Below are 23640 nucleotides of genomic sequence, written 5' to 3'. Positions count from 1 at the left end.
CTGTCACCAACAGAGAAGTCATAGACCATAATCAAAAACAGATACTGGAAATGTTACTGCTTTAAACTTGAGAATTGGAGGGGACCTACAGAATATGGCAGTGGGCTGGAGGACAAATAAACCATTAACAAGAACAATGGCTAATCCACTTAGTGGAAGGAGCAGATAAAAACCTGCTTATGATCATTAAGAAATAACACAGTGTTTTCTGCTGGATATTGTGGGGCTAAATAAAACGTTATGGTCATTGGCAGGGAAAAAAATGCAGAACGAACTGTGTGATGGTGAGCTATATGTAGTATCCCAGATATCCCTGCATGTGACAGCAGACACATTTCTTCTCCAAACATTAACTGTATAAATAAGATGTGAAGTAATTTTATATTTGGTTTTGCTAAGTCATTAAGATGATATAGAAGAATTAGTGTGGTAAAATACTATGAAGATAAAACCTCATACACTTATGAGCTACTTAAACCTCCTGCTAGCACAGTTGCTAGCAGGGAGTTTAAAAGTGTTATTTTTTTTTTATATATTATTTTTTATGTGAGAGATTTTACAGACCAGAGCTTAAGCACTACAGTGAGTTGTTATGATTAGGTACTGCCAGAATCCCCATTGCATTGCTCCAGTGATTTAAAATGGCTTTGAGTTGCTTCAAACAGGCAGTTGATGATTGTTCTAGAACAAGGGAAGAGTAATTTTTACATGACCCCCTGCATGACTTTATTTGCACTGTCTGCTCAGTAAGAAATCTTAGCTTGCATGTAATTTCCTGAATCTTACCATAGGCTGGAGATACTGTCAAATGGCTCTGAAAGTTCTCATGAGGAAGATGATTCAGTTCACTGTTCAGCATTACTGCGAACGTAACATCATGCTTATATTGTGTTAACATATTGGAATGGTTTTGTTAGCCTGATTCTGTTTTAATTAAAACTGTATTTAAAGATACTCATCTCTTGAATCCTTCATGAAGTGCCTGCCGCTGAGAAGTCCGAACTTACAGTAAGACCAAGGTTAAAAATGTTAGCACATAAAAACAAAATTACTCTAAGATCACGACATTAATGACAAACAGCAAACTGGAGTATTTATATAAGTATCTTTTCCAGTTCCTGAAGTAATATATTTGTATGAATAAAATGGAAAGGATCCACCATTTCAACATTTCAGTTGAGCTCTTCTGTCATAATTAACTTCTTCTGTTAGTGAGCAACAGAATTATTACCACTATTAAAGATCTAAATGTTTGTCAACTATTTTTGGCCATTTAGACTGTTATAATAATTAAAATTTAACAATTTTTGTCTTTTTTTTAATAGGTGTTAAAATCACATCAACTGTCCAAGTGTTGAAGCTTATTAGACAGGCTGGGGATAGAGTTTTAATCTTTTATGAAAGGCCTGTTGGGTGTAATCAGCACGGTTCAGCACTGCAGGATGGATTTGGACAACTGGAAGACACTGCTTTCTTGACACAGACAGAAGATGACCAAGCTAGTATATCAGTTGATGTTGATAACAGAGATTTTGATTCAGAATTTGAGGACTTAGCTTGTGAATCACCTGAGCAAAAAGAAGATCTGCCAACAACTCTGAGTCCCAAACGTTCAGTAGTAATACTTGCTACTAAGCCCCATGGAACTGTATCTCCGATTCTGAATCGAAAACTATATTTAGGAAGTCAGACAACATCAAAAACACAACAAAAAGATGGAAATAAATTGGCAGTACCCAAAGTTATTGAGGGTTCAGATACATCACAGCAATCAGGAAAACAATTGCAAGGATCTAGTACTAAGCCTCCTGTGCCACCAAGGCCACAAAGTAAGTCTATTGTGACTACTAGTGAAAATCCAAATTTGTTAGAACCTGGAGGGGTATCTTCTGAAAAACCAGAGAAGCCACCTCCACCTACAAATAATGGAGATAAATGTGCAGAGAAGGTAGTAAAGAATAATGATCAAATAGAAGATCCAGCAGTATCAAAAGTAGCGACACCAAAACAAGATACATTAAAAGATGGACTTTCAGAAAATTCACGTAGCTACAAAGATAGTGGAGATGATCATCAAACATGGGAATCACCAGAAATTCCTTATAAAATCCGGCACGGCCGATGGCCAAAGTCGAGAGCATCCACTTGTCTGTTTGAAGTAGAAGGATACCATAAGTACCTTAATATTGCACTGTGGTGCAGAGACCCTTTCAAAGCAGGTGGTTTTATCTGCTTAGGATATGCAAGCATAAAACTTGTAGAAATTGCTTTAGATTGTCTAGCTACATCCTCAATGGAATATGTTAGAACATTTAAACTGAATGCTCCTGCGCCTAAAGCTGCGGTCACTAGAACAGCGTTGCGGAATTTGACAAACCATAAGGGATTCAATGAAAAATTTTGTTATGGCGATATAACTTTACAATTCAAATATTTAATAGAAGGTGAAATAGATGATTCAAACATTCTCCTGGAGAAAGAAAGTGAATGCCAAATGGAAGAAGAAGCTCGTGCAGTTCAGAAAGAGGATCCTTACTTGGGGCAAGTTGTTTTTACAGAGAGCAAGCATAACTTTCAAGATACTCAGTTTCAGAATCCGACTTGGTGTGATTACTGCAAAAAGAAGGTGTGGACTAAAGCAGCTTCGCAGTGCATGCTCTGTGCTTATGTTTGCCATAAAAAGTGTCTAGAAAAGTGTCTAACTGAGACGCCCTTTTGTGTAGCAGCTGAAAAGCGAGTTGATCAACCTGCGGGAGTTTGTAGAGCAGAAGGACAGGAAACTCCCCAAGCTGCATCCTCTCGTGTTGATGCAGAATCTAAATCCGTTAACAGAACTACAGGTTTGACCAGGCATATCATCAATACGAGCACCCGCTTCTTAAACCTTCGTCAAGTCCCCAAGGCTCGCCTTTCTGAGCAAGGAGCAGAGGTGGCAGAACCTTCGCCAAAGCACACACCAACGACTTCTGATAATGAAAGTAGCGATACTGAAATCAGTGGGCCAAGCAGTCCTTCAAAACGTGCATCAAGTACTGGGATAAAGTTGGTCCGAAAGGAGGGTGGTCTAGATGACAGCGTCTTCATTGCTGTTAAAGAAATTGGACGTGATCTCTACAGAAGTTTACCCACAGAGGAGCGTTTCCAGAAACTAGAATTTATGTTGGATAAGCTGCAGAATGAAATAGACCAGGAGCTGGAAAATAACAACTCACTTGTTAAAGAAGAAAAAGAGACAACCGATGCAAGGAAAAAAGCCTTGATTTCTGCTGCACTGGCAAAGTCAGGTGAAAGACTGCAGGCCCTGACGCTGCTGATGATCCACTACAGAGCAGGCATTGAGGATATAGAGTTTTTGGAGAGCATGTCCTTAGACCGGCAGTCCAAAATCGTGACTAAAGATTCAGAGGAGCCCAATGTAGCAGAAGAAATGGATAACGAAGATGTCAGTCTGATGGAGGCTCCAACAATCAACATCATATCAGAAGAATCAGTCGATCCACCTGAATCAGTAGACTGATATTTACATATTTATCCTGTGAAGGAATGGACTAAAAGAATACTTTGCACTTCATTACAAACATACACAAAGGAAATTAAAACACTGGTATAATGTACATGTCCTGCTTCTCCACAGTTACTTGCCTGTGTAAAAGTACAGCTAATAATGGTTCTTCTCCAGCTACAGCACCATCATTTTTATTACACTGGCTGGATACAACTACATTTTGGGGTTTCTATTGGAACTTTATTTTTAATAACTTATTTTTATTTTTTCTAATTACATGACCTTACCATTTCACATTAAGGTGTGTGGTGTCCTTAATGGATTACTTGCCCTCTCCACCCTCCCAACCCTGTTTTTTGGTTTGAGCCAGTGTTTTCAATAGGAAACTGGCAGGATTTTCAATATGTTTAGTTTTTCTTATATGATGAAAAAACATAAGCTTGTTGCATGCCTAAGCTGATGACTAACACAGAAGTCACTGAGGGACCAGGCTTTAAAATGTTGATCACAGTTTTATTGTATGTCTGTCTACTAGATAGTTGTGTATTTTTTTGCCAAACGTCATGAAAGCAAACAAAGGGTCTTTCATTTTATCTGTTGTTAGTATTTACTAAAGTTACTGCTGCATATCATTTGTTTTCCATATTTTTGTTAAACACAAGAACTTTTCATAGTTTTTAATTAATATGAAATATAGTAATGCTAATGCTCCTTAGAACTTTGGGCTGTTGTATCCTGATTGAATACTACTAGATATTGAAGTACATACCAGTATCTCAGAATAATTTAATTGGGAATATCTTTGAGATAAGAGGCTGGTTGCCTTGCAGAACAAAATACATGTTTAAGTGGTGTTATACTAAAGGAAAACTGCTCTTGACAAGAGTTGGAGGTTTCATTGCATTCTATGAAAAAGAGTGTGGTGACAGTTTAAGTGATTTAAAAACAAAATAATACTTTGCTGCAGACTATCATTTTGGAAAGCTTAAGGTACAAAATACTTCACAAAATAGCGAAAGATGTTCTCTCAACACTTTTGAGTATCATCATAGTGGTCAGTGGCATTCAGCTTCTCAGACAGAAGAGAGAGTCTGAGTAGAAGGATGACCTTTGTCAGAAGAATGTCCTATAGTGTATATAACATGTTTTATTTGAGTCCAGATACGTGAGTCCAGTAGAGATGACGAAGAACGTCAGTCAGCTGCTTTTGAAAAGAACTATCTGGTCTTGTGCTATGTGTAAACTGTGGATCTTAGCATCACTTGGCTAAGGCCATTGTTCTTATTTATTTCCTGTCTTTGTTTCATCTTCTATGTATAGAAATGCAGTATGAAATATCATCTTTATTTTAGGTACTGTGGTTGCTACTGGTATCATTATCACTGGTACCATGGTGGTAGGAAAGAAAAATGCCGTTGTGGAAATGGCGTTAAATTTAAGATGGTAAAATAACTCATTTAAATTTTCAGGCAATCTCTAATGTTTCTCTCCATTAAATTTGCTTCTCAGTTTATTTTCTGATGGGCAAAACTAAGAAGCAGTGGTTTTCACCAATGGCAAAGCATACTTGGACTTCTAAACAAAACGATTACTTCCACTCATGCAACTACTTGCACTTCTTTGTGAGTTCTGGGCAGTTGATACTTATTTAGTCGATGTATGGAAAACACTATCCATGCTAAAACAGGCATGTGACACACTTCTGAAATTAAGCTTCAGCAAATAATCGCACAAAATTAGCTTCCCTTATTGACTAAAAGTTACTTAACCTATACTTGCTTGAAATGCATATTAAGACTTCCCCACTCTCTTTTCTCAGCGGCTTACCATTGGTGGTGATCTGCATTCAATCTCCATCAGTCTTTGCTCTTATGGACTACTATAGAGCTTTTCAAATATATATCCAAGTACTTCATTTAAACCCTGGTACACATGAAGGAGCTGTGAAAACAATGCAAATGCTGATTTCAAAGACACATTTGTGGGTTTAGATTGACTCGTGTAATACAGTGGGTAAGAAAAGCTGGATATAGTTTTCCTCCTATAGTACTGCTAACGATGATTGTAAGAGAGAAATTAAACGTAGTGCAATATTTTTAAATATGCCGAATGGGAAAAGGGCAAAATAGTTGTATTTTAGTGATAAGAAGGAAAACATACAATTCCTATCTGGCATTAATTACAATATACGGCGAATCTCAAGGGGAAAATTGTAATACTACATTCCTGATGTAATCCTTGCTTCATGCTTGACTGTAAATAGCTGAAAATAAAGAATACCACGGAAAACAAGAATATCTTGACTTAATGATATCTGAATTAGGTGGCAGCTACACACATTTGCAGAAGATCTGCCTAATATGATTTTGTTGGCTATTATTTTATCATGAGAATAAGCTTTAATAAAATAGTTTTGCTAAATTATCAACTTCTTTGCATTGTGTTAATATTTTTTGTTAAATATTGGTATTGCAGTAGTTTATCACCTAAAGCCATTACTTAAAGGAAAGCTCTTTGGGAATAAACCACACATTTTGCAGTAAGTAGAATTACTAATTACATGGATTAATTGGGCTTTTATGCATTCTTTCTGTATGAATACACATTTTTATTTTATACAGTTTAATAATAATACAGTTGTTAATAGAATTAATAATAGAATACTTTCAAACTAGTGATTCCAGTTGGTTCATTGTATAGCTACAGAAAGTTATTTGTGGGAGATTAAGACCTCTAAGCACTGCACAAATAACTGAATGCAGTACTGGTGATAGTGACTACAACTGGAGTTACATTGCAGGGGGGGAATTGTCCAAGAAAAGTTCTTCTGACTTGCCCTGTCCTTCAGAAATGTTAATAGATAATAACTAACTATACAAATCCTGACTGTTTACTAGTGCATCTTTATCTAATCACGTTTTCCTTATAATTTATCCTTGGGAGTTTTTTCCTCAAATTTGAAATAACACCCAGAGGGAAGTTTACAGCTGCAGGGAAGACTAAGTAGTGAGAGGAAATGGACTAAGTGGCTTTATCACACTTAGACTGATACAGATAAAAATATAGAAGATAGGAAAGAACCAAATTATTCCAGGACAGAATGTGGGTTTTTTTTGTATATTCTCTGTGACTTAGGAAGAAACTACAAGTATTTGATTACTTATTCCTCCAAAAATTCCAAATGTAGAACTGCTAAATATCTGTTTAGGGGCATGGAGAGCCCAAACTGAAGTGTCTGCATTGCTCTTAATTCTGTCTTCCTCTAACTGCAAGAGCAGGAAGGAACCAGAATGATCTCTGTGGGTCTGCTGAGCAAACCGGGATAAGATGCTGGTCCGTAAGGCCCCTTGTTTTGTGTTGCAGGTTAGTGTGAAGTCTTATTTAATTTTGATGTGCTCTAAAGTACAAAATCAAGCTATGAAAATAGGCCATTCTATTCTTCTTTTTATATACATATATATAAGTTGCTACATTTGCATTACTTTTATACTTGTGAGTTTAAGCAATATATTGGTTAATTAGCTGGGAAGAAAAGTAAGATGTTGTGTGATAATATAGAATTCTAACATTGATGTATTAGTTTCAGATTTAATTGGATTAACAACTTGATGCTGACCAAAAGAGTTCAGTGAAGCTAAACAAAATAACTTCTCTTGGGGCAGTGTCAAGTATCATAGAATCACAGAGTGGTTTGGGCTGGAAAGGACCTTAAAGATCATCCAGTATCCAAATGATCTACAACATTAAAATCTGAACCTAAATAATCCTCAATCTGCACAATTGTTAGTTACTCCGTGGAGGGGAAGTACTCAATATATGACAGTTTGTGCTGTATTAATGTCTGTCTCCAAACACCTTTCAGCTTTGAAGGAAGGATTTCTCTGTTATATGTTCAAAGGAATGCAATTGAAAATATGCCGCTACAACAGTCTGTAAGTGGGGTTTTCAAATCAATCATAGAACATAGTGCTTGGTCTTTCGTGCTATTTAAGCCTCTTAATGGTATTTTCTCAGAATCTTCACCCTTATTTAAAGAACACAGAGGGGTATTCCGTGCACTGCACATTTTGGGCTTATCTGTTTCCCAAAAGTCACATCACAGACCAGCAGCCAAATGACAGACTGATTTTGGAAGCTGTTGTGGTTATTTAAACAAGTCGCAACTACTTATGACCTGGAGTGAAAATGTTTGTCCTGAGTTACAAATGGACTAAACCTGAAATATTTGTTAGCTTCCCCCCCCAGTATACAGTCAAACACAATGCATAAGGCAAATCATGAGGGGGATTCTTTTTTCATTATTTTTACTTTATTACAGTAGATCATGAGCTTCTTTCAGATAACTTTATTTTAATGCAGTTTGAATGCATAATTATTGACAAAGCAATACTTGAAGTTTGATCCACTATGTTTTTCATATTTTCTGACCATTGATAGTATATGTGCTTTACAAAACTATATGTAAACATAGTATCTATGCTGTAGTACATAAACCATCTGCATTTACGTGAAAGAAGGCACATAAAGATTTTAATTTTACAAATGAAAAGATACACCACAGTTGATAAGGACATTGGGAGTGGTTTAAGATGCTTTCTTTCAAAGTCTGGTTCTTCTCAGTGCAGGTAGGGCCTGCCTAATACAGTGCTTTGCCTGTATTAGGCTGTCCCCAAATGGTAAGAGATACTGGCACCAAACTGGTCATTTCTTTGATTATTTTTAGCAAAGTTGATATTTAAACTAATTTTAGAAAATAAATATATATTGAATTTCTGGATGTATATGCAAATGCATGTAAAATAGTTTTCTGTTTGAACTGCTTAAGTTACAAGCCTACTTTTGGTACGTACTAAGACTAAATACTGTGATGCTGCAGTTTTTCTTGACCAGTCACTAAAGATGCACCTAAAATAAAGTTGAGATGTGTTAAAAATAAAGCTTTCAAAAGTTAGAAATATAAAAAGTGTCTTCATGCTGTTCTCATTTCCTTTAAGGGAAGGGAACAGTGCACATTCATACCTACTTGTTCACCTGGTGGTGTGTGGTTTGGAGGCTTCGTTGCACGACTGGTTAACTAATTAAAACTTCATTCAATAGTACTGACTAAGAGCAATACACTCACCTGTTTGAAATACTGGTTTCCCCACCATTCCATGAATTGTTATGGTAGAGCTCATTTTTTAAATTGGCAAAAAAGTGCCTTTTGGGTTTTGATACATATTTTTTTATATATAAAATTATGACCTAAAGTTGATCAAAAAAGCAATTATGATGTCCACACTCTGAATTCCAGCCTTCACCTCTCACTGTAATTACATAGGTACAAGTTAAATGGGTGCAAATTGGATGGATTTTCTTTGAGCTTTGCTTTTCTTTCTGCCTTTCCACTCAATAAGAAAGACCCGAGCTCTTGACAGTAACTTACGACTCCAAACAAAATATGAAATATTGAAATGAGTTTGACTTTAAAAACCATCTAAAATTTGCATGTTTATACAGATCTATACTACACAATTAATAAAAATATAAGGTAATATTCATTAAAATTAAATAAAATAAAGATTAACACTATACAAATCCTCTATAAAAAGCTTCCCCCCTCCCCCCATAAGGCGGTTAGCAGTCTGCTTTACAACCATGGGCGATGAATAATACACCTTTGGTCTTTTTGACCATTTCACTATTAAATGTACAGTACAACTAAAACCTATTTGTGGATGAGATGTTTCACATGAAACACTGCATTTTGTACACCAAAATATGTTATATGGCTTTTCATGTTATTCATCACTTTCATATTCTTCTTCTTCATCACCTATGGGGTAGGACTGGATGTTGTTCTGCGTATACATTTTTGTTTTCACAGGACAGTTGTGATCCATGAGTATGGCCTAAAAGAAAAGAGTGGGAGTATTAGCGATCCTGCGTAGCACCCAGCTGAGGTCTGCAGTTGACCCCACCACAAAGGGATTCATCTCTCCTCTCTGAAAGTAGAGCCTAAACCGATTTCAATTTGAGTAAATCATAGGTTGGTGTGAGGTGGGATCTTGGTCCTAAAGACAGTGCCAACAAATCTCTATTACTTCACTGGAACCAATATTTCAGCCCATGTATTAAATAGAAATACATCTACCTGCTCTCCAGTTTACAGCAGTTTACCTCTCATATCATAGAATGGTTTGTGTTGGAAGGAACCTTAAAGCTCACCCAGTTCCACTCCTCTGCCATAGGCAGGGACACCTTCCACTAGAGCAGGTTGCTCCAAGCCCCTGTGTCCAACCTGGCCTTGAACACTGCCAGGGATGGGGCAGCCACAGCTTCTCTGGGCACCCTATGCCAGTGCCTCAGCACCCTCACAGGGAAGAACTAGTTAAATCCTATACTTAATCTGCATTTATTAAAGGCTGGATGAATGAGCAAGAGGAGTCCTACTGCCTCAAGCTGAGTCTCCCTTACTGGTCTTTCCCACCCCTTTTTGTGAAGGTCCAGAACAGCGTAACTGGGCAATCAGTCTGTACTCAGAGCAGCTGTGTAGCATATTTCATGTTGAATGCAATTAAGTTTGGGTTTTAATTAATTACAGAAAGAGCACAAAGTAGGGAACCTTCCTTTTGGCTCTTTTCAAACCCTGAAGAAATGGCACATCAGGTGCCACAAACCCCTTAGGGAAGAGGAGTCGCTCTGCATTTAAAGCTGGAGGGGGGGAGAGGCAGACCCTGAAAAGCATCTGAGCTGCAGCAGGGAGAGATCCTGTCCCTTCAGCAGTTACCATGTTACAAGGGGAGCCTGGTCTGTGACGAGGGAAGGCACATGGTAAACTTCCTATCTCTAGCAAACAACAGCAGCAGTTTTATTCCTGTTCCTCAGCTTCAGTCAATGTAAAAATAATACAGAAAAAAATCAGTGCAGTCTGCAAAGGTCACGACAAGGGATTAACTGGAATCCCTGGGATTCTGCAGTCCAAATATGCGCAAAACAAAAGGTCTCTGGCCTCACGTACACCACTACTTCAGGAAAATTCATTTTTCCACCTTGTGTTCTGCTCATGCTGGTACAAAGCATGAGCAGCATCCGCAGCACATTCTGTTCTCACCTTGCAGAGATGTGGTGCTGCATAGTAAAGCTACAGCCATACAACATCATTACATTTTCTACACATCTACCACAACCAGCAACTACATTTTGGGCCCAAGTCAACCTTTTTCAGTAAGTTCAAGGATGGAGCACTGGGAGGCCTAGACCTGCAGATGGTGACAGATGTTACAGGAAAGATTGGTACTTGTTTTCCAGGATTTTTCCAGCCCTGGAATCAGAACAGGGATTGTTCTGCCTCCTGACTGCACTGCCTTGTAATTCCTTTGGGAGCTTCTCATCTTCTTGCTGAGCATAGTAAACCTAGTGAGCAAAGCAATGGATCCCCTCCTGCAGTAAAAGGGCTTTTGAACCTGATCTGGTATAAATCTATAGAACAGCAAGTCTTGCAACAGTGCATAGGAGAGCAGACAAAGGGCATTATAAGAAAAGGCAAATCGAGCTATACAAATGGGAAAGGAAAGGAGAGATTAGAACAGTATAGGAGAGGAAATGAGGGAAAAGGACTGCCAAAACCAAAGCGGGAATCTTTTTTTGGGGAGTGACAGGCTGAGGAAGCAGTGAGGAGTGAAGGAGTGAAAGTTTCCTACATAAGAGAAGCCATTCAATTGTAAGGGCAGGTGATCTGTATAGAGGAAGAAGGAGAAGGAAAACATACGATGCAAAATATACTGTAGGAGACAATGGAAAGAAGCAGGTTAAGCCACACAAAAGAATAAAAGAAAATTGGTCAATACAATTCTGGCACTCCAAGGAAAACAAAAGTGCCTTTTACACTGACTCCACCATGGTGTCTGCTGGACCCTGTTTTGTGATAACCTAATTTGAGACTTTGTAACTTGTGATAAAAAGCTTTCCTTTCTACATCTTGGACATAAAAAGAAGGGGGGGTTCATTACAAAGACAATGCATGAGGGTGAAATAAACTGTGTTGGTTCCATTTGGGGAAAGTTAGAGGCAAAGACACAGAAATAGGGTGGGGTTTTTTTCATTAAAATAAAACCAAACACAAAAGAAAGAAACCATGTTGCACTTACCATTTTCTCCTCTTTGGCAGGTGGACTTCGAAGGAAAAAACACAGGGGAGCGAAGAGGATATCCACAATCCCTATAATTGTCATGAGCCATGGAAATCCGATGGCCTTTGCAATGGCACCGCCAGCAGAGGGACCTTGTATAAATAAAAACCCTTTTCTGAAGATCCCTCAGGCACAACATTTGCAGCAGTCACTTTAAGCAACAATGATTTTATATACAAAACTCCCGCTTTACAAATTGATTTGAGGAATGTAAAGACATGTTTGTAATTATAGCATAAACCTTTCCTGGCTCCATACTTCATTGAAGAAATTAGAGATGCTCTTGTGGTATCTGTACCATGCACTCAAGGAGGCAAGGGGGAAATGGGGAGTTATTCCCGTCGCAGACTATTGGAAGCACAGCTGTGGTGTTAGTTTTAACTGTTCCAAGGGATGTCCTATTTGTGTTCAGTGTCTGAGACCTTCAAGCCTCTTATAGCTAATGAAGCTGAGCACGATGTTGCAGCAGAGAAGAGATGCCAAACACAATTCCCTCTGCTTTGATTTCTTGTAGAATATAAGAACCCTGCTCATAAAGCCTATGAATGCTGCTGAGATTCACACCTGGCATTGCAGCATATTCCCTTAACTGTTCATTATAGGCAGGAAAAGGCTGGACTTACCTATGGCAAAGCCCATGCAAAAGGCAACATCAGCTATTGCGTACACGCTGCCGTAGACTGATACATGACGCAGATCTACGAGGTAGCCCATAATTGGCATCATGGAGGAGTCCACCATTCCTGGTTGGGAGGGAAGGAAAAACACTTCAGGAAAATACTGCCCTTTTTTTTTTCCCCCGCTTTTAAATGTCTTGGCCGACTGTGTGCTACAAAGGGATGCAAAGACAACTAAAGGATGCTTATTCTTAAATAAGCGGAAAGATCTGTGTAAAAGTAGACTGTTATCCATGATTTTTTATAGTATTTACTGTATCTGAGGTCATGTATGGACACACAGACATGTACGTGTGACACTTGCCAGCAAATCTGCTGACCAGCCAAGCACTAAAACCCAAGCCATGGCCCCCACCAGCCTGTGTGCTCCAGCATAAGCAAAGCTCACACATATCACTTGAAGCCTTGGGAATTCCTATTTGATGAACACAAATTTAAGCCTTTTTTTCTTTTTTAATATGAAAATACCTATATAAATTCTCTTCCACAACAGGGAAGTCTGTGGGTTTCGGGCAGTGCATGACTTCATTTCTGAAAACCATATATATGTCCATGGACATTCATTTGAAAGGTCTGTTTAGGTCGATGGAGCAATTCTGGGCACACTCAGAATCCAGCTTGTCTAACAGAGGCCTGATTCAAATTGTCCTTTAATCTTTCTTGCTCTACCTACCAGCCTGGGCCATAGCTCAGGCTGCACTACTGTCTGATCGGAATGGCAGCAAAACTTACTTTCTGTGTAACTTCATCTAAAATCATGTTTACATAAACAACAGAAGTCATTGTAACTTTTCTTACCAATGGCAAATCCAACTCCAAAATTTGGTGCTATGAGCCCATAAATGTTTTTAGCAAATGGTACCTATAAAGGAAACGTAGGCAGTTAATTATGTCACACTGCACATGCTAATGAGAGAGTTTTCTTCTTCAAAGATAAATTCTACAAGTAGTTATGGTACACTTTGTATGAATGCGAGAGTCAGAGTTTGATCCTTGTTCTAGGCTACCATTTCAGATAACTGTGCCATTAAACCACTGGCACACTTACTATTAGAAGCAACACTAATACTACTTACTACTCTCACACTGTTGAGTGACAGCTCAAAAAGAGAGATCATCTTTTCTCTTTCAGAGCCATTCTTCCTTAAAATAATTGAATCAGTGAAATTTGAAAGCACTCAAAACTCTTATCTGGAACCTATTAACTACACATTGTTTAATAACTTATCATAAAGCAAAATCTCATGGGGAAAGCACATATTTGAAGATGAACACATGAATATTTAGATGGTTTGAAAGACACGATTGTCTACTTACACATAAAATACTTATTCCCACGATTAGCATCCCGAGTAAAGCGCAAAGCCACCTATCAAAAAAGAAACATCACTTAGAGATTGGTGATACTGAGATGTTAGAGCTGATCTTGAATGATGCAAAGCCATGTTTGAAGTGCCAAGTTACACAACCAAAGTAGCAAAACGTTCCAAAAAGCCATTTTGTTACTATAGAACAAACTTTAATAATTTCCACTATCACTAAACTGCCCTGGAAAACACTGGAAATGGTACACACACAGACTGGAAGATTATTAGTATTTTTAAATTAAGCCTACCTTCCCATTTTATGCGCGAGTATCCCAAATAGATTAGTCCCGATAAGATAAGAGATACTAGCTGGAAGAAAAGCAACACCTGAAAAATATGAATGAGATCTTTTATCAGCAAGGATTTTAGTGAAGTGTTAGAAGAAACTAATAAATTCCAGACACTGCAATTTTGATTTGAGCACATCTAATAGAGCCTTTGTGCAGAGCATGAAGAATCAAATATCCGGTTCGTTGCAGCCCTCTCATGAAATCTAAGGGCACCATCTATGAAATGTGGGAGCGACGTGACACCTTTGAAAAGAGTTTTTCAGCATCAGCTACAAGAACTGGTATGGGAGAGGGGATGGAGCAACAGAGAGCCAAAAGTTTATGTCTAATTACAATAAGGTTTGGCATAGGTCAAGGAAAGCAACTCTTTCATGGCTGAGTGGCTTATGAAGCATATGCTCAGCACATGCAGCAAGCCCACAAGTGTCAGAGGTGGGTGAATCCCCCCCTGGAGTGGGGGGCAGCAGGGCTGCTGCTAGGTCTTGGCAAGTCAGGTCCCCCTCCATGGCTATGGATGCCACTAGGCCTTGTGTTATAGGCGAGTTTGTAATTCCATGTTATGAGTAGTGTCTGAAGTCAAGTGTATGTAAATAACATAAAGGTGAAAACAACACCATAAAAACATGGCTTTAAAATTAGTTAGCCAATGCATTTACAGTAAAAGTTAATTAAAAAATTAGTTATTGGCTTAAATTAAAGAAACTAGTTATCTGTAATGACTTACAGACGATGGCACACAAACAAATTCATTCTGGCCCTGATCAGAAGGCACCCGGACCCTCCCATCTCCCCCACATCCACTTGGAAAAACATATTGTTAGGACCAGCAGTATTTTCTAGTCTTGAGGTTTCCACAGCAGTGACTGTACCTGGAATGGTACACATGCTGGCTGCATGATGGACAGAAATACCTCTAGTTTAAAAGCCAATTGCAGTCTGTACCTGAGGATTCATCCTCGCCCTACACATAAGTCGCCGGGCAGGAACCCAGCCAGACGGGAAGTGTCAAAGGAAGACGTGCTAATGGAGAGTTCAGTGTGACATTGCCTCTGTTGCCTGGAAGAGTACCAGGAAATGCCCTGGAGGAAAAGACACTATATGAAAACTATCCAAGGGGCAGAGCAACAGGGTGGTTGTGCCTAAAGCTGGATCCTTGTGCGACAGCATTGAATGGTTCATGTGTCTCAGAAAAAATAACACCCAGTATTTTTTTCTGCTTTTCCTGTTAAATTTCATGTCTTCTTAAGAAAAATGAACCTGGGAAAGCCTGTCAAATAGTGCATGCCACAACAAACCTTCCATTCGGTCACCATTCAGTCAAGTAATTTAGATTTAGAAAGCAGCCGTAACATTACAGTACACAGTCTAACCGTTTCCTTTAAGTGTATATGGTCCTCATCTCTCACCAAGGCAACATAGATTTTCTCATTTCCTGCCTAGCCATCTTCCTTCTTATCTCTCTGATATTCATAAGAAAAGAAAATAATCAAGAGGTCATTTTTAACAGAGTAATATCCTGTGATTGAAATCGCTTTGGGTTACACTGGTGATGCTGGGGAAACATTTTCACCTGTGTAACCGCAGCCACTTCGGTACTGCCTGGAACTATCTGTTTGTACCAAATAGTCACATAGAGCAGACCTTGACCGCTGGAAGAAAAGAAAGAAATATATTACAGAGACTTGCAGGTTGGTGTGTAAGCTGTGGGATACTGAAGTTGACCTGTTATTTTCTAAATAAGCTTTATGCACAGTAACATTAATTGATCAAATCAGGTTCTTTACACCTTCTTCAGATCATGCTTCAAACAGCTGGGTCTCCAAATTGCATAAGACTACAATTTGCTTAAACCCCTGCAGTTAGAGATATAATTTAAGAGGCTTAAAAATTTTAATTAATGCTGTCAAATCAGATAAAGTGTAATGGAGTCAATTACTTATATCATTAAGGGGTAAAATTAGTCTTTATTTAGAAAGGATCTTTTCCTTCTAAGAACCTCTATTCCACTAAGAGATTTGTAAATCTCCTTTCTGTTGCACCAGTAATATGAAACTTTTGTGAAGGAGGTAGATAAGAATCTTTCTTTCTCTTTGTGAGGTTTAAAATATCTAAGTGTGTGTGTGTTAGTTTTGCTGTATTACTGGCTAAGGAGTCATTACCGTGTTCAAAAGCACAGCAGCACATCAAGGACTGCTACCTATAGCCACCCTAGATCCGAGCTGCACTAATTAGAACTAAGGTTTGTGCTTTCTACACGGTGTAGGGACACCTACATGAACACACAGTAGGGATATTAGTCAAATGCTAGCAGAACATAACTTTCAGGAAGGATTCTTATTTTCCTTGTAAATGCCATATATTGATATTAAAAAATACCCTCATGAAATGTCACAGCACAGAACACTTCATTAACTTTATCAAATAGGTATATGTGGTGTTTGTAACGGTAACTCTTTCCTACAAGCTATTAAAAAGGTAAACATCAGTCAGATCAATGCAGAGGACCAGCACTATGCCAAACACCCCCCAAACAAGCCAATTCACATCAACCTGTTTTCCTGAGACCGTGTCCCTGTTACTTGTTATAAGGTGGTCCAAGTTGGGTTTCTCCTATTGCTCTCTGTTGAATGGGATGGTTCAGTAACCACTATCTATCAAATTCAAGGGAAAGTGCTTCTCACATCCTTGACAGACACATTTCAAGTAAAGTCTATACTTCCACATGTTACCAGAAGCATGCTTGGGAGGAGGATGTGTTGGCATGAGCATGCTCTGCACAAAACACAGTACACCAGCTGCAGATTTTTGTGGCTGCCTGCTCCTGGCAATTCAAAATAGTAGCTGAGGATGGACTCCTTCTGGGAAAAACCCCAACGGAACAATCCAAACACATTGTTTTGCCTCAGTGGGGCATCTTGCAGCTGTCCCAGCCAACATTCACTGCCAGATGTGCTGCTGGGGCCCCCAAAGAAGCCTCTATTGCAATAACATCTACCTACTACCTATCTTTCTTACAGACCAATGTTTGCAATTGTGCAGGTGTAACACTGAAAATGTAAAGCTAGTAAAAACAAAATTACTACCCTGAAGCTTATAACGAGACCATCATTAACAGACCAGAACTGAGACAGTCATTCGACAAAATACAAAGATGCAAATAATATACTGTACTTTACCAAGCTGCCATTTCTTTGAACACATGGTCTCCATCATCCAGATGGGTAGAGCTGGTTCAAGCATAGCAATAGCCATGTTTGCAAAGCAGATTGATCCTTAGGGAAAGCAGGAGAGAGGAAAAAAAATAGTAGCAATTATTTCATTTGACTATGAACAAAAAGCCATGCAAAGAATGGATGCTTTTACATAAAACATTGCACTTTTTATGGTTCTATTTGTTGTGAATTGATTAATGTTAAATAGAACAGAATGTAAAATCACTGAAGACTTTTATATATATTTCTGTTCTCCTAGAAATTCTACAATAAAGGTTAAGCTACTTTCATAATGTGAAAGTTTGCAGTGAGCTTGATGATATTTAGAAAGTTCATGAGGTCTGACTGTTGTACAAATGATTAGCTAAAGCTACAGTCTTTTGGTCTTTATCTAGTCTCCTGGGGCAAAAGTGGAGCTCTGTTGTGTAAGAGGCACTAGCTCTGACCCTATGCCTCCCTCATCTGAGAATAACTATCACGAGATGTGGAGGTCTTGATCCTAAAAATACCAAAAGACAACCACAGAGATGTCTATCCCCTACAAAAGGGAATTTAGTGTCGAGATCCTTTTGCCAGCAGCCAGTAAATCCATGCAGCAGAACATGGATTTGGCTGAGCTTGCCCAGCCCTATGAATTTCAAATGCTTCCAAATCTCTTTTGAATCGCTGGACCTTTAGTCACCCAGATGCAAAGGATAAAAAGAGGTGGAAGTGCTGATTCAGTCTTGCCCTCTAGCTCAGCTCTGCCCTTCATCAACGCCTGCAGATCCAGACTCCAGTGGGTCTGTGTCAAGTTCATCTATCCTCAGTTGTGCACTTCAGCTTTAGTGCAGGGATTATTAAATCCCATGGTATTTCTTTGGATTCAAGATGCCTTTCCCACTTACTCAAAACACCCCAAGGCAGTCAAAGGCTAATGCAGGGCAATGGGACATGTCCCTTTCTCTAATCCCTTACAAAATGGCTTTGGAAGCCGCTGCTACAAGTGACATCCTCAGACTTGTGTTCCCACTCTTCTTCCCAGTATGTACAACCTCTGAAATTTAGGAAAACATTCTGAACTCCTGGGGTCATTTACCATCCAAATTTTACTTTTCTTTAGAAAATTTGTCTGAGGGCAGAGAAACATTATTTCTTCTGGAACAAGTCTCTCATCACGCAGCTCAAAACAAAATGAGCACTGATGTCATTCTTTGCTCAAACCTGTCAGAATACATTAGACCCTGTATCCACAACTCCCAAAATGAACTTGGCTCACTCCCTTCCTAGAGCAAGGAGCAACAGTTCAGCACTGCTTTACCCTAAAGAGGAAAGCTAACCTTTCCACTTCAGTGCACGCTCCCACTAGCGCGCTGTCTGTGAAGAGCCCTGGTCAAACACCTCGGGGTTGTCCTCTTCCAAACCAATATCAGCCATGCCCAAGCAGTTTCCTTGATGCGGGATAAACACATTTCAGGCCACGCAAAGCACAGCCAGAGGAAGCAGGGCCGTTCTGACAGAGATGGATTAAATAGCAAAGGTCTTGTTCTACTCTTAACAAACTTCACAAAGAGATGAGATACAGGTGAGCATGCACGCATGTGTGGCACTGACTTCTCATTAGGTCAGGAAGCATCACCAGAGCTTAGCAAATTACTCAGGAATATGGTGGCAAAGGTGCTTCAGATCTTTATAGGGTGTACTTCAAGAGAAAAGTGAGAACCTGAGGTGGTATCCTGAAAACTCAGAGCAAAGTCCAATGAAGGCCATGTTACTTTAGCAAAGCTTCCCCAAAAGAAGATGATATTGTTTTTTTCCCCTCTGTTTTGCATGGAGCTGACCTCTTTTTAAAGGGTCCTATCTCAAGGGCATAAACCCTACATAATTTCTTCTTTAAGTTGGATTAAATGCCCTGTGTTGGCTAGAAGGTGTGAAGTTGCAACCTTCCAGCTGGATCCTATGTCTGTAGCTCAGAACCCACTCAGCTTCTGGCAGAGTGATATAGGCATCACTGGTATTTCCCTGTGAGAAAGCATTAGTCAGCAAAAATCTGCCACACACCCTCTCAAGAATCCATGTGCTCAGGATGATATCTGTCTCAACTTCGGGTTTATGGATCTGATAATTTAAACTGACGTGTTTATTGCCTTGTGATAGCTATCGCCAGCACTGAAGGCATCCAGGCATTAGGACTGGCCATAGGGGCTTTGATATACAGGGAGTGAATGAGAGCACTGGCCTTCTGTCTGTTGTGGCAGTCAACATTAATAACTCATAGGAAAAATGAGTTTTATCAAGAGAAAAAGTTCCACTTTCAGAAAGAAAGGAGAGGAACTCCATGCTTGAGTTCAAGACACCTTGTGTTCAAGAGTAATAACATGCTATAGATAAGCCAAATTGGTCAGAAAGTGCTTGTACTTTGAGAATACAAGCAATTATGACTCAAGTGCATGACGCACGCTCAGGAGATTGAATCTGAATTTGTACCATGAAATCAGTGTACCCAAATCAAGAGTGCAAGAAACGCTGAAACTGCCATGCCCATTTGCAGCGTGCCTAAAGTGTCCCTGGATTTAACAGTGATTAACAAGTCAGCCCGCTAGAGATGCAGTCAATTTTTAATGAGGAAGTTAACTGCCTTAGAAGCCATTCAAAACCTCTAATCTTCCGGAGCAGTACAAACCCAATGGGAGTTTTAGCCTTCTCCTCTCTAATCACTGTATCTGAACATCATACACAGTGTGGTACGTCTACATTCACAGCATCCTTGTGAAGCAGAAGACATTATCCTGGCTTAGATATGGAGAAAGATAGCATAGTGCCTCCACTGATTGCCCCAAGATGCCAGAGCATGGAGCTAACTCAGCCATCCCAACCAACTGCTTAACCACCCTTCCCTGTTAGCGTCAGGATTGAGTTCCCATCTTAGAAAATAAAGCAAGGAAAATACCAAACTCCTCAGGGAAAGGGAGAACAAATGAAACTTTCATACCCTTTTCACTGTAAAAAAGCAACAGCTTCAGAACTGAAGCAATTAACATTTAAGCAGTGTATTCCTGGGGCATCAAGAAAGCTGCATTTGGATTAATGTGCTCTCATAGGCCAGATAAAAGGCTGAATTTATAGTTGGTATTTGGTGTTCAGTTCTGACAAAATCAAATTTGGTTTGTAAAGGAAATAAAGCAGGAGGAGAAGGGGCTGAGGTTAGAGAACATCAGCATCCTCCGTACTGTGAAAGCACTGAGCAATCTCCATCCCACAAGGCAGAGACCCTGGGTGCTGCACCTAACCCCACTGATAACCCACAGGAGGAACTTTCTCATATCTTAGTAGCTGATGGCTGGTGGGAGCAGGACAGGTCACCCAGAGCAGGAGGGATCAGAACAGTCTTCATGTTTCTACCCTCTGTACATCCTTCCTTTCCCTGCCTCCTATTGAGTCCAGCTGCACTGGATCGAAGATGCAAAGGGGAGACAGGAGGCACTGGAAATGCCTGCGAACATGGGCAGGGAAGCAAGAGGCAAAAAGAGCCATGGAAGTAAAGGTAAGGTCTCTGACACTGCCCTGATTCCAAGCCATCCATCCCTGAGTCTTCTTCACCACTCTGGGGCTCTGAGACTGCTCAGCCGTGCTTTACAGAGCCCTGAATCCTCAGCTGAAACAACTTCAAAGAGAATAGCTGCAGAAATCGAGTGCCATGTAAATGTGTTAGAAAATTGGAACAAAGTCCATCCCTGCTATTAGCATACACGGGACATGGTTAGAATAGTGGGATCCATGTTCCTTGGTACCATTCCTCTTCTGTGCCTAAGACTAAGCTTGACAGGAGTAGCTAAATCTTAGTCAAGCAAAGTACCCCTTAAAAATCAGTCCTCTTGTCATATTTCATGGTGTAAACCAAGTTCTGTCACAGATTAAACATTGGCAGGGATTAGATGTCTAGAATATAATAATGTTAGATGAACCTCACCTTACAGCACCTGCTTTAACCACTGCAAGAGACAGGGTACCAGATTAGATGAGTGATAGATCTGATCTCTTATGACAGGTACTGTCTTTGCTACTCTTTTCCCTCAAATACTTTTATTCTATGGAAAGGTCTTTTAATGCTCCAAGAATTTCTCAAGCAGAAGTGTTTGTGTAACTTCAGTCATAGCTTGACCAAGTGTCCAGTCACAGGGTTGTTATTTCCCTAAGATTAAGGTTAATTCCCTAAAATCACCAAGAAAGAGATAACAAAAGAAATGCTTGGAAGAACTGTTGGATAGCAGGTTAAGACTAAGAAACATAACAGTGAAAATAATTATCTGTTTCCAGGTGTTTTATCAACATTAAAAAGGGCCAGAGTTAATTACAGACTTCAGAATAAATATTCAACAAAATGCAACACAAAAAGGCAAACTTCCTTTGAGACAGAACAACTTATTAGGCAAACAATACATCTAATACCAAACGCCATTCACCATTCAACCCAGACCTTTTCTGAAATAGAATCCATGCTCTAGAGACCAAACTCGCTCCCCCTCTTCAAATGAAAACAAAAGTTCAGTGTTATTCCCTATGCCTGCCCGGGATATACTGGCAAACCCTCCCTCTAAAGCCTTGGTCCTATTCGCTTGCCTCATAGAAAGTTTCATGGCCAAGTTTCACTGCCTTGACAAGCAGCTTCAAGTCATTAGTGTCCTCTCAGCTAGAAATACACCTACATTTCAAGCTTCCTGCCTATTTTTTATATATATACATATACTGGTATATTCATCCTATATTACCAACAGGTTCTTTGAGCTTCATGTAAATGAAACCAGCAATGATAATATTGTTAAACCAGCTCAACCTGAGGCATTCCAGGTATAACACAGAAGGTTTAAAGGAAAAACTAAAGGATCTGCTACCTGCTGCAATAATGATATACGGGTCCTTCAAAAGTGTCAGTAACGGCGTCCCCTTCTGACTCTAAGAAACAAAAGCTTGAGATTAGGAAAGGCAAAGTGTCATCCATTGCCTAGAGTGTTTTACCTTAATACTTACTTCTGCCTGTGCTCTGGATGGCTGCAGAACAAATAATTGAACAGCTGTGAAAAGAAATCAATACTGTAACATTTCTTCAAGAAGGAGGTTAGACAGTAATATGAAAGGGATGTGCTGCATGGTGATATTGACTCTTCATATTTACTGACCTCCATCTAACAGAGCTAGTGCTGCCAGCACCAGGAAAGGAGAACTCTTCCCCACAAACTCATACATGACGCTCCCAAAAGGTGGACCCACTGCCAGGGAGAAAGAAAGGACATAGCTGTGAAGCCGCATCTCTGACTCTGACAAACATACTCTGTCAGCAGTTGGGCATCCTGCTATTGGCACTCAGTGAGCAAAAAGCTCAGTTCAAAAACACCCACAATGTCACCGATCATGACAATAACCATATTCTTCACTCCCAAAGCACTTTTCCATGTAAACAAACCCAAAACATCCCAGAGATTATTGCCTGATGTATGTATCTATGTAAGAAATGTGCTCCTGTGGGAAAAACTACTCTTAACATGCACCATGAATCTAATGTGGAGACAGCGTGATAACATTACACTCAATGAGACTCCTCTACTGCTTTCATAGATCACAAGCACATGCATTGGGAAGGCTGGGGGATGGTTTCTCTTGCCAGCAGAGCCTCCGACTGACTGACCTAAGACTCCCATAGCGAGGCCTCCTAGTGCAATTCCCATTGCGTTGCCTCTCTCTTCATCATCTGTATATACACTGGCAAGCATTCCCATCCCTAAAAAGGAAAAATAACACCACAAAATTAGACATCTGTACGCTAGAATTTATGGTCATCATTTGCCAGCCCTACTAAACATTATACAGAGGCAACAGCAGGTATTTGCATATATATAAAACCCTAACTATTCCCTCCCCATAAAAATCACTTTGAAGCAAAAGGAGGTTTGGCAATGTAAACAGTCTCCAAGAACATGTTCTGTTGTACGGTATTATTCAGGTAATTTAATGATGCCCTGATTTTCTAGATTCTTTGTCCCCATCTTTGTTGCAGAGCTTTTAGACGAGGCTTTTCAACTAGCAGAAACAAAGCCTGTGATGAGTACTCACTATCTGTTATTCATTCTCTGGGCGCTTGACACAAAGTTCTGGTGACCACTCACAGCTATAACTGTGGTCAGTAGTAGCTGTGCTCCGGGCCTGGGGTATTATGCAGAGCTGACTGCTTTGAAAATGAGTGTTTCAAGTTCAGCATCCAAAGTTAAAGGATTCTTTTGACCTTTATTTTCAAGTGCCTCACTTCTGCATTTGATGATGAACTTTCATTTCACAAAAGGAAACATGAAGCCTATTTCATTTGTGGTTTTGTGAAGCACTCAGACACTGTAAGGGTAAATGCTGCAGAAGAGTACTCATAGAAATTAACAATTCCATTTTCAAA

General features: G+C 39.6%; 2 protein-coding genes across 3 annotated transcripts in view; one reads left to right on the top strand and one right to left on the bottom strand.

Annotated features, from left to right (window-relative positions):
- The window catches only part of PDZD8 (PDZ domain containing 8), a 63831-nt gene extending 57898 nt beyond the window's left edge, over nt 1-5933 (top strand). Inside the window, exon 5 of the mRNA XM_030486272.1 lies at nt 1326-5933. Within this exon, the coding sequence (XP_030342132.1) occupies nt 1326-3517 (2192 nt within the window). The 3' untranslated portion in view covers nt 3518-5933. The remainder of the gene's footprint in view (nt 1-1325) is intronic.
- The window catches only part of SLC18A2 (solute carrier family 18 member A2), a 43508-nt gene that overhangs the window by 5806 nt on the left and 14062 nt on the right, over nt 1-23640 (bottom strand). The window contains exons 5-15 of one of the 2 annotated variants that reach the window (XR_004389912.1): nt 22885-22977; nt 22379-22468; nt 22230-22273; nt 22094-22154; nt 17187-17282; nt 13969-14047; nt 13671-13722; nt 13152-13215; nt 12300-12419; nt 11635-11768; nt 7297-9396 (exon numbers count right to left, since the gene is read on the bottom strand). Coding sequence is in view for 1 of the 2 variants with exons in the window: in XM_032919934.1 (XP_032775825.1) it covers nt 9286-9396; nt 11635-11768; nt 12300-12419; nt 13152-13215; nt 13671-13722; nt 13969-14047; nt 17187-17282; nt 22094-22154; nt 22230-22273; nt 22379-22468; nt 22885-22977 (944 nt within the window). In the remaining variant the exon portion in view is untranslated. Of the gene's footprint in view, nt 1-7054; nt 9397-11634; nt 11769-12299; nt 12420-13151; nt 13216-13670; nt 13723-13968; nt 14048-17186; nt 17283-22093; nt 22155-22229; nt 22274-22378; nt 22469-22884; nt 22978-23640 lie in introns of those variants that run through there. The other variant, XM_032919934.1, reaches the window with a different exon arrangement.

The sequence above is a fragment of the Strigops habroptila genome, chromosome 5, assembly GCF_004027225.2.
Source record: "Strigops habroptila isolate Jane chromosome 5, bStrHab1.2.pri, whole genome shotgun sequence".
Lineage (NCBI taxonomy): Eukaryota > Metazoa > Chordata > Aves > Psittaciformes > Psittacidae > Strigops > Strigops habroptila.
This window is presented reverse-complemented; position numbering and strand designations above follow the sequence as displayed.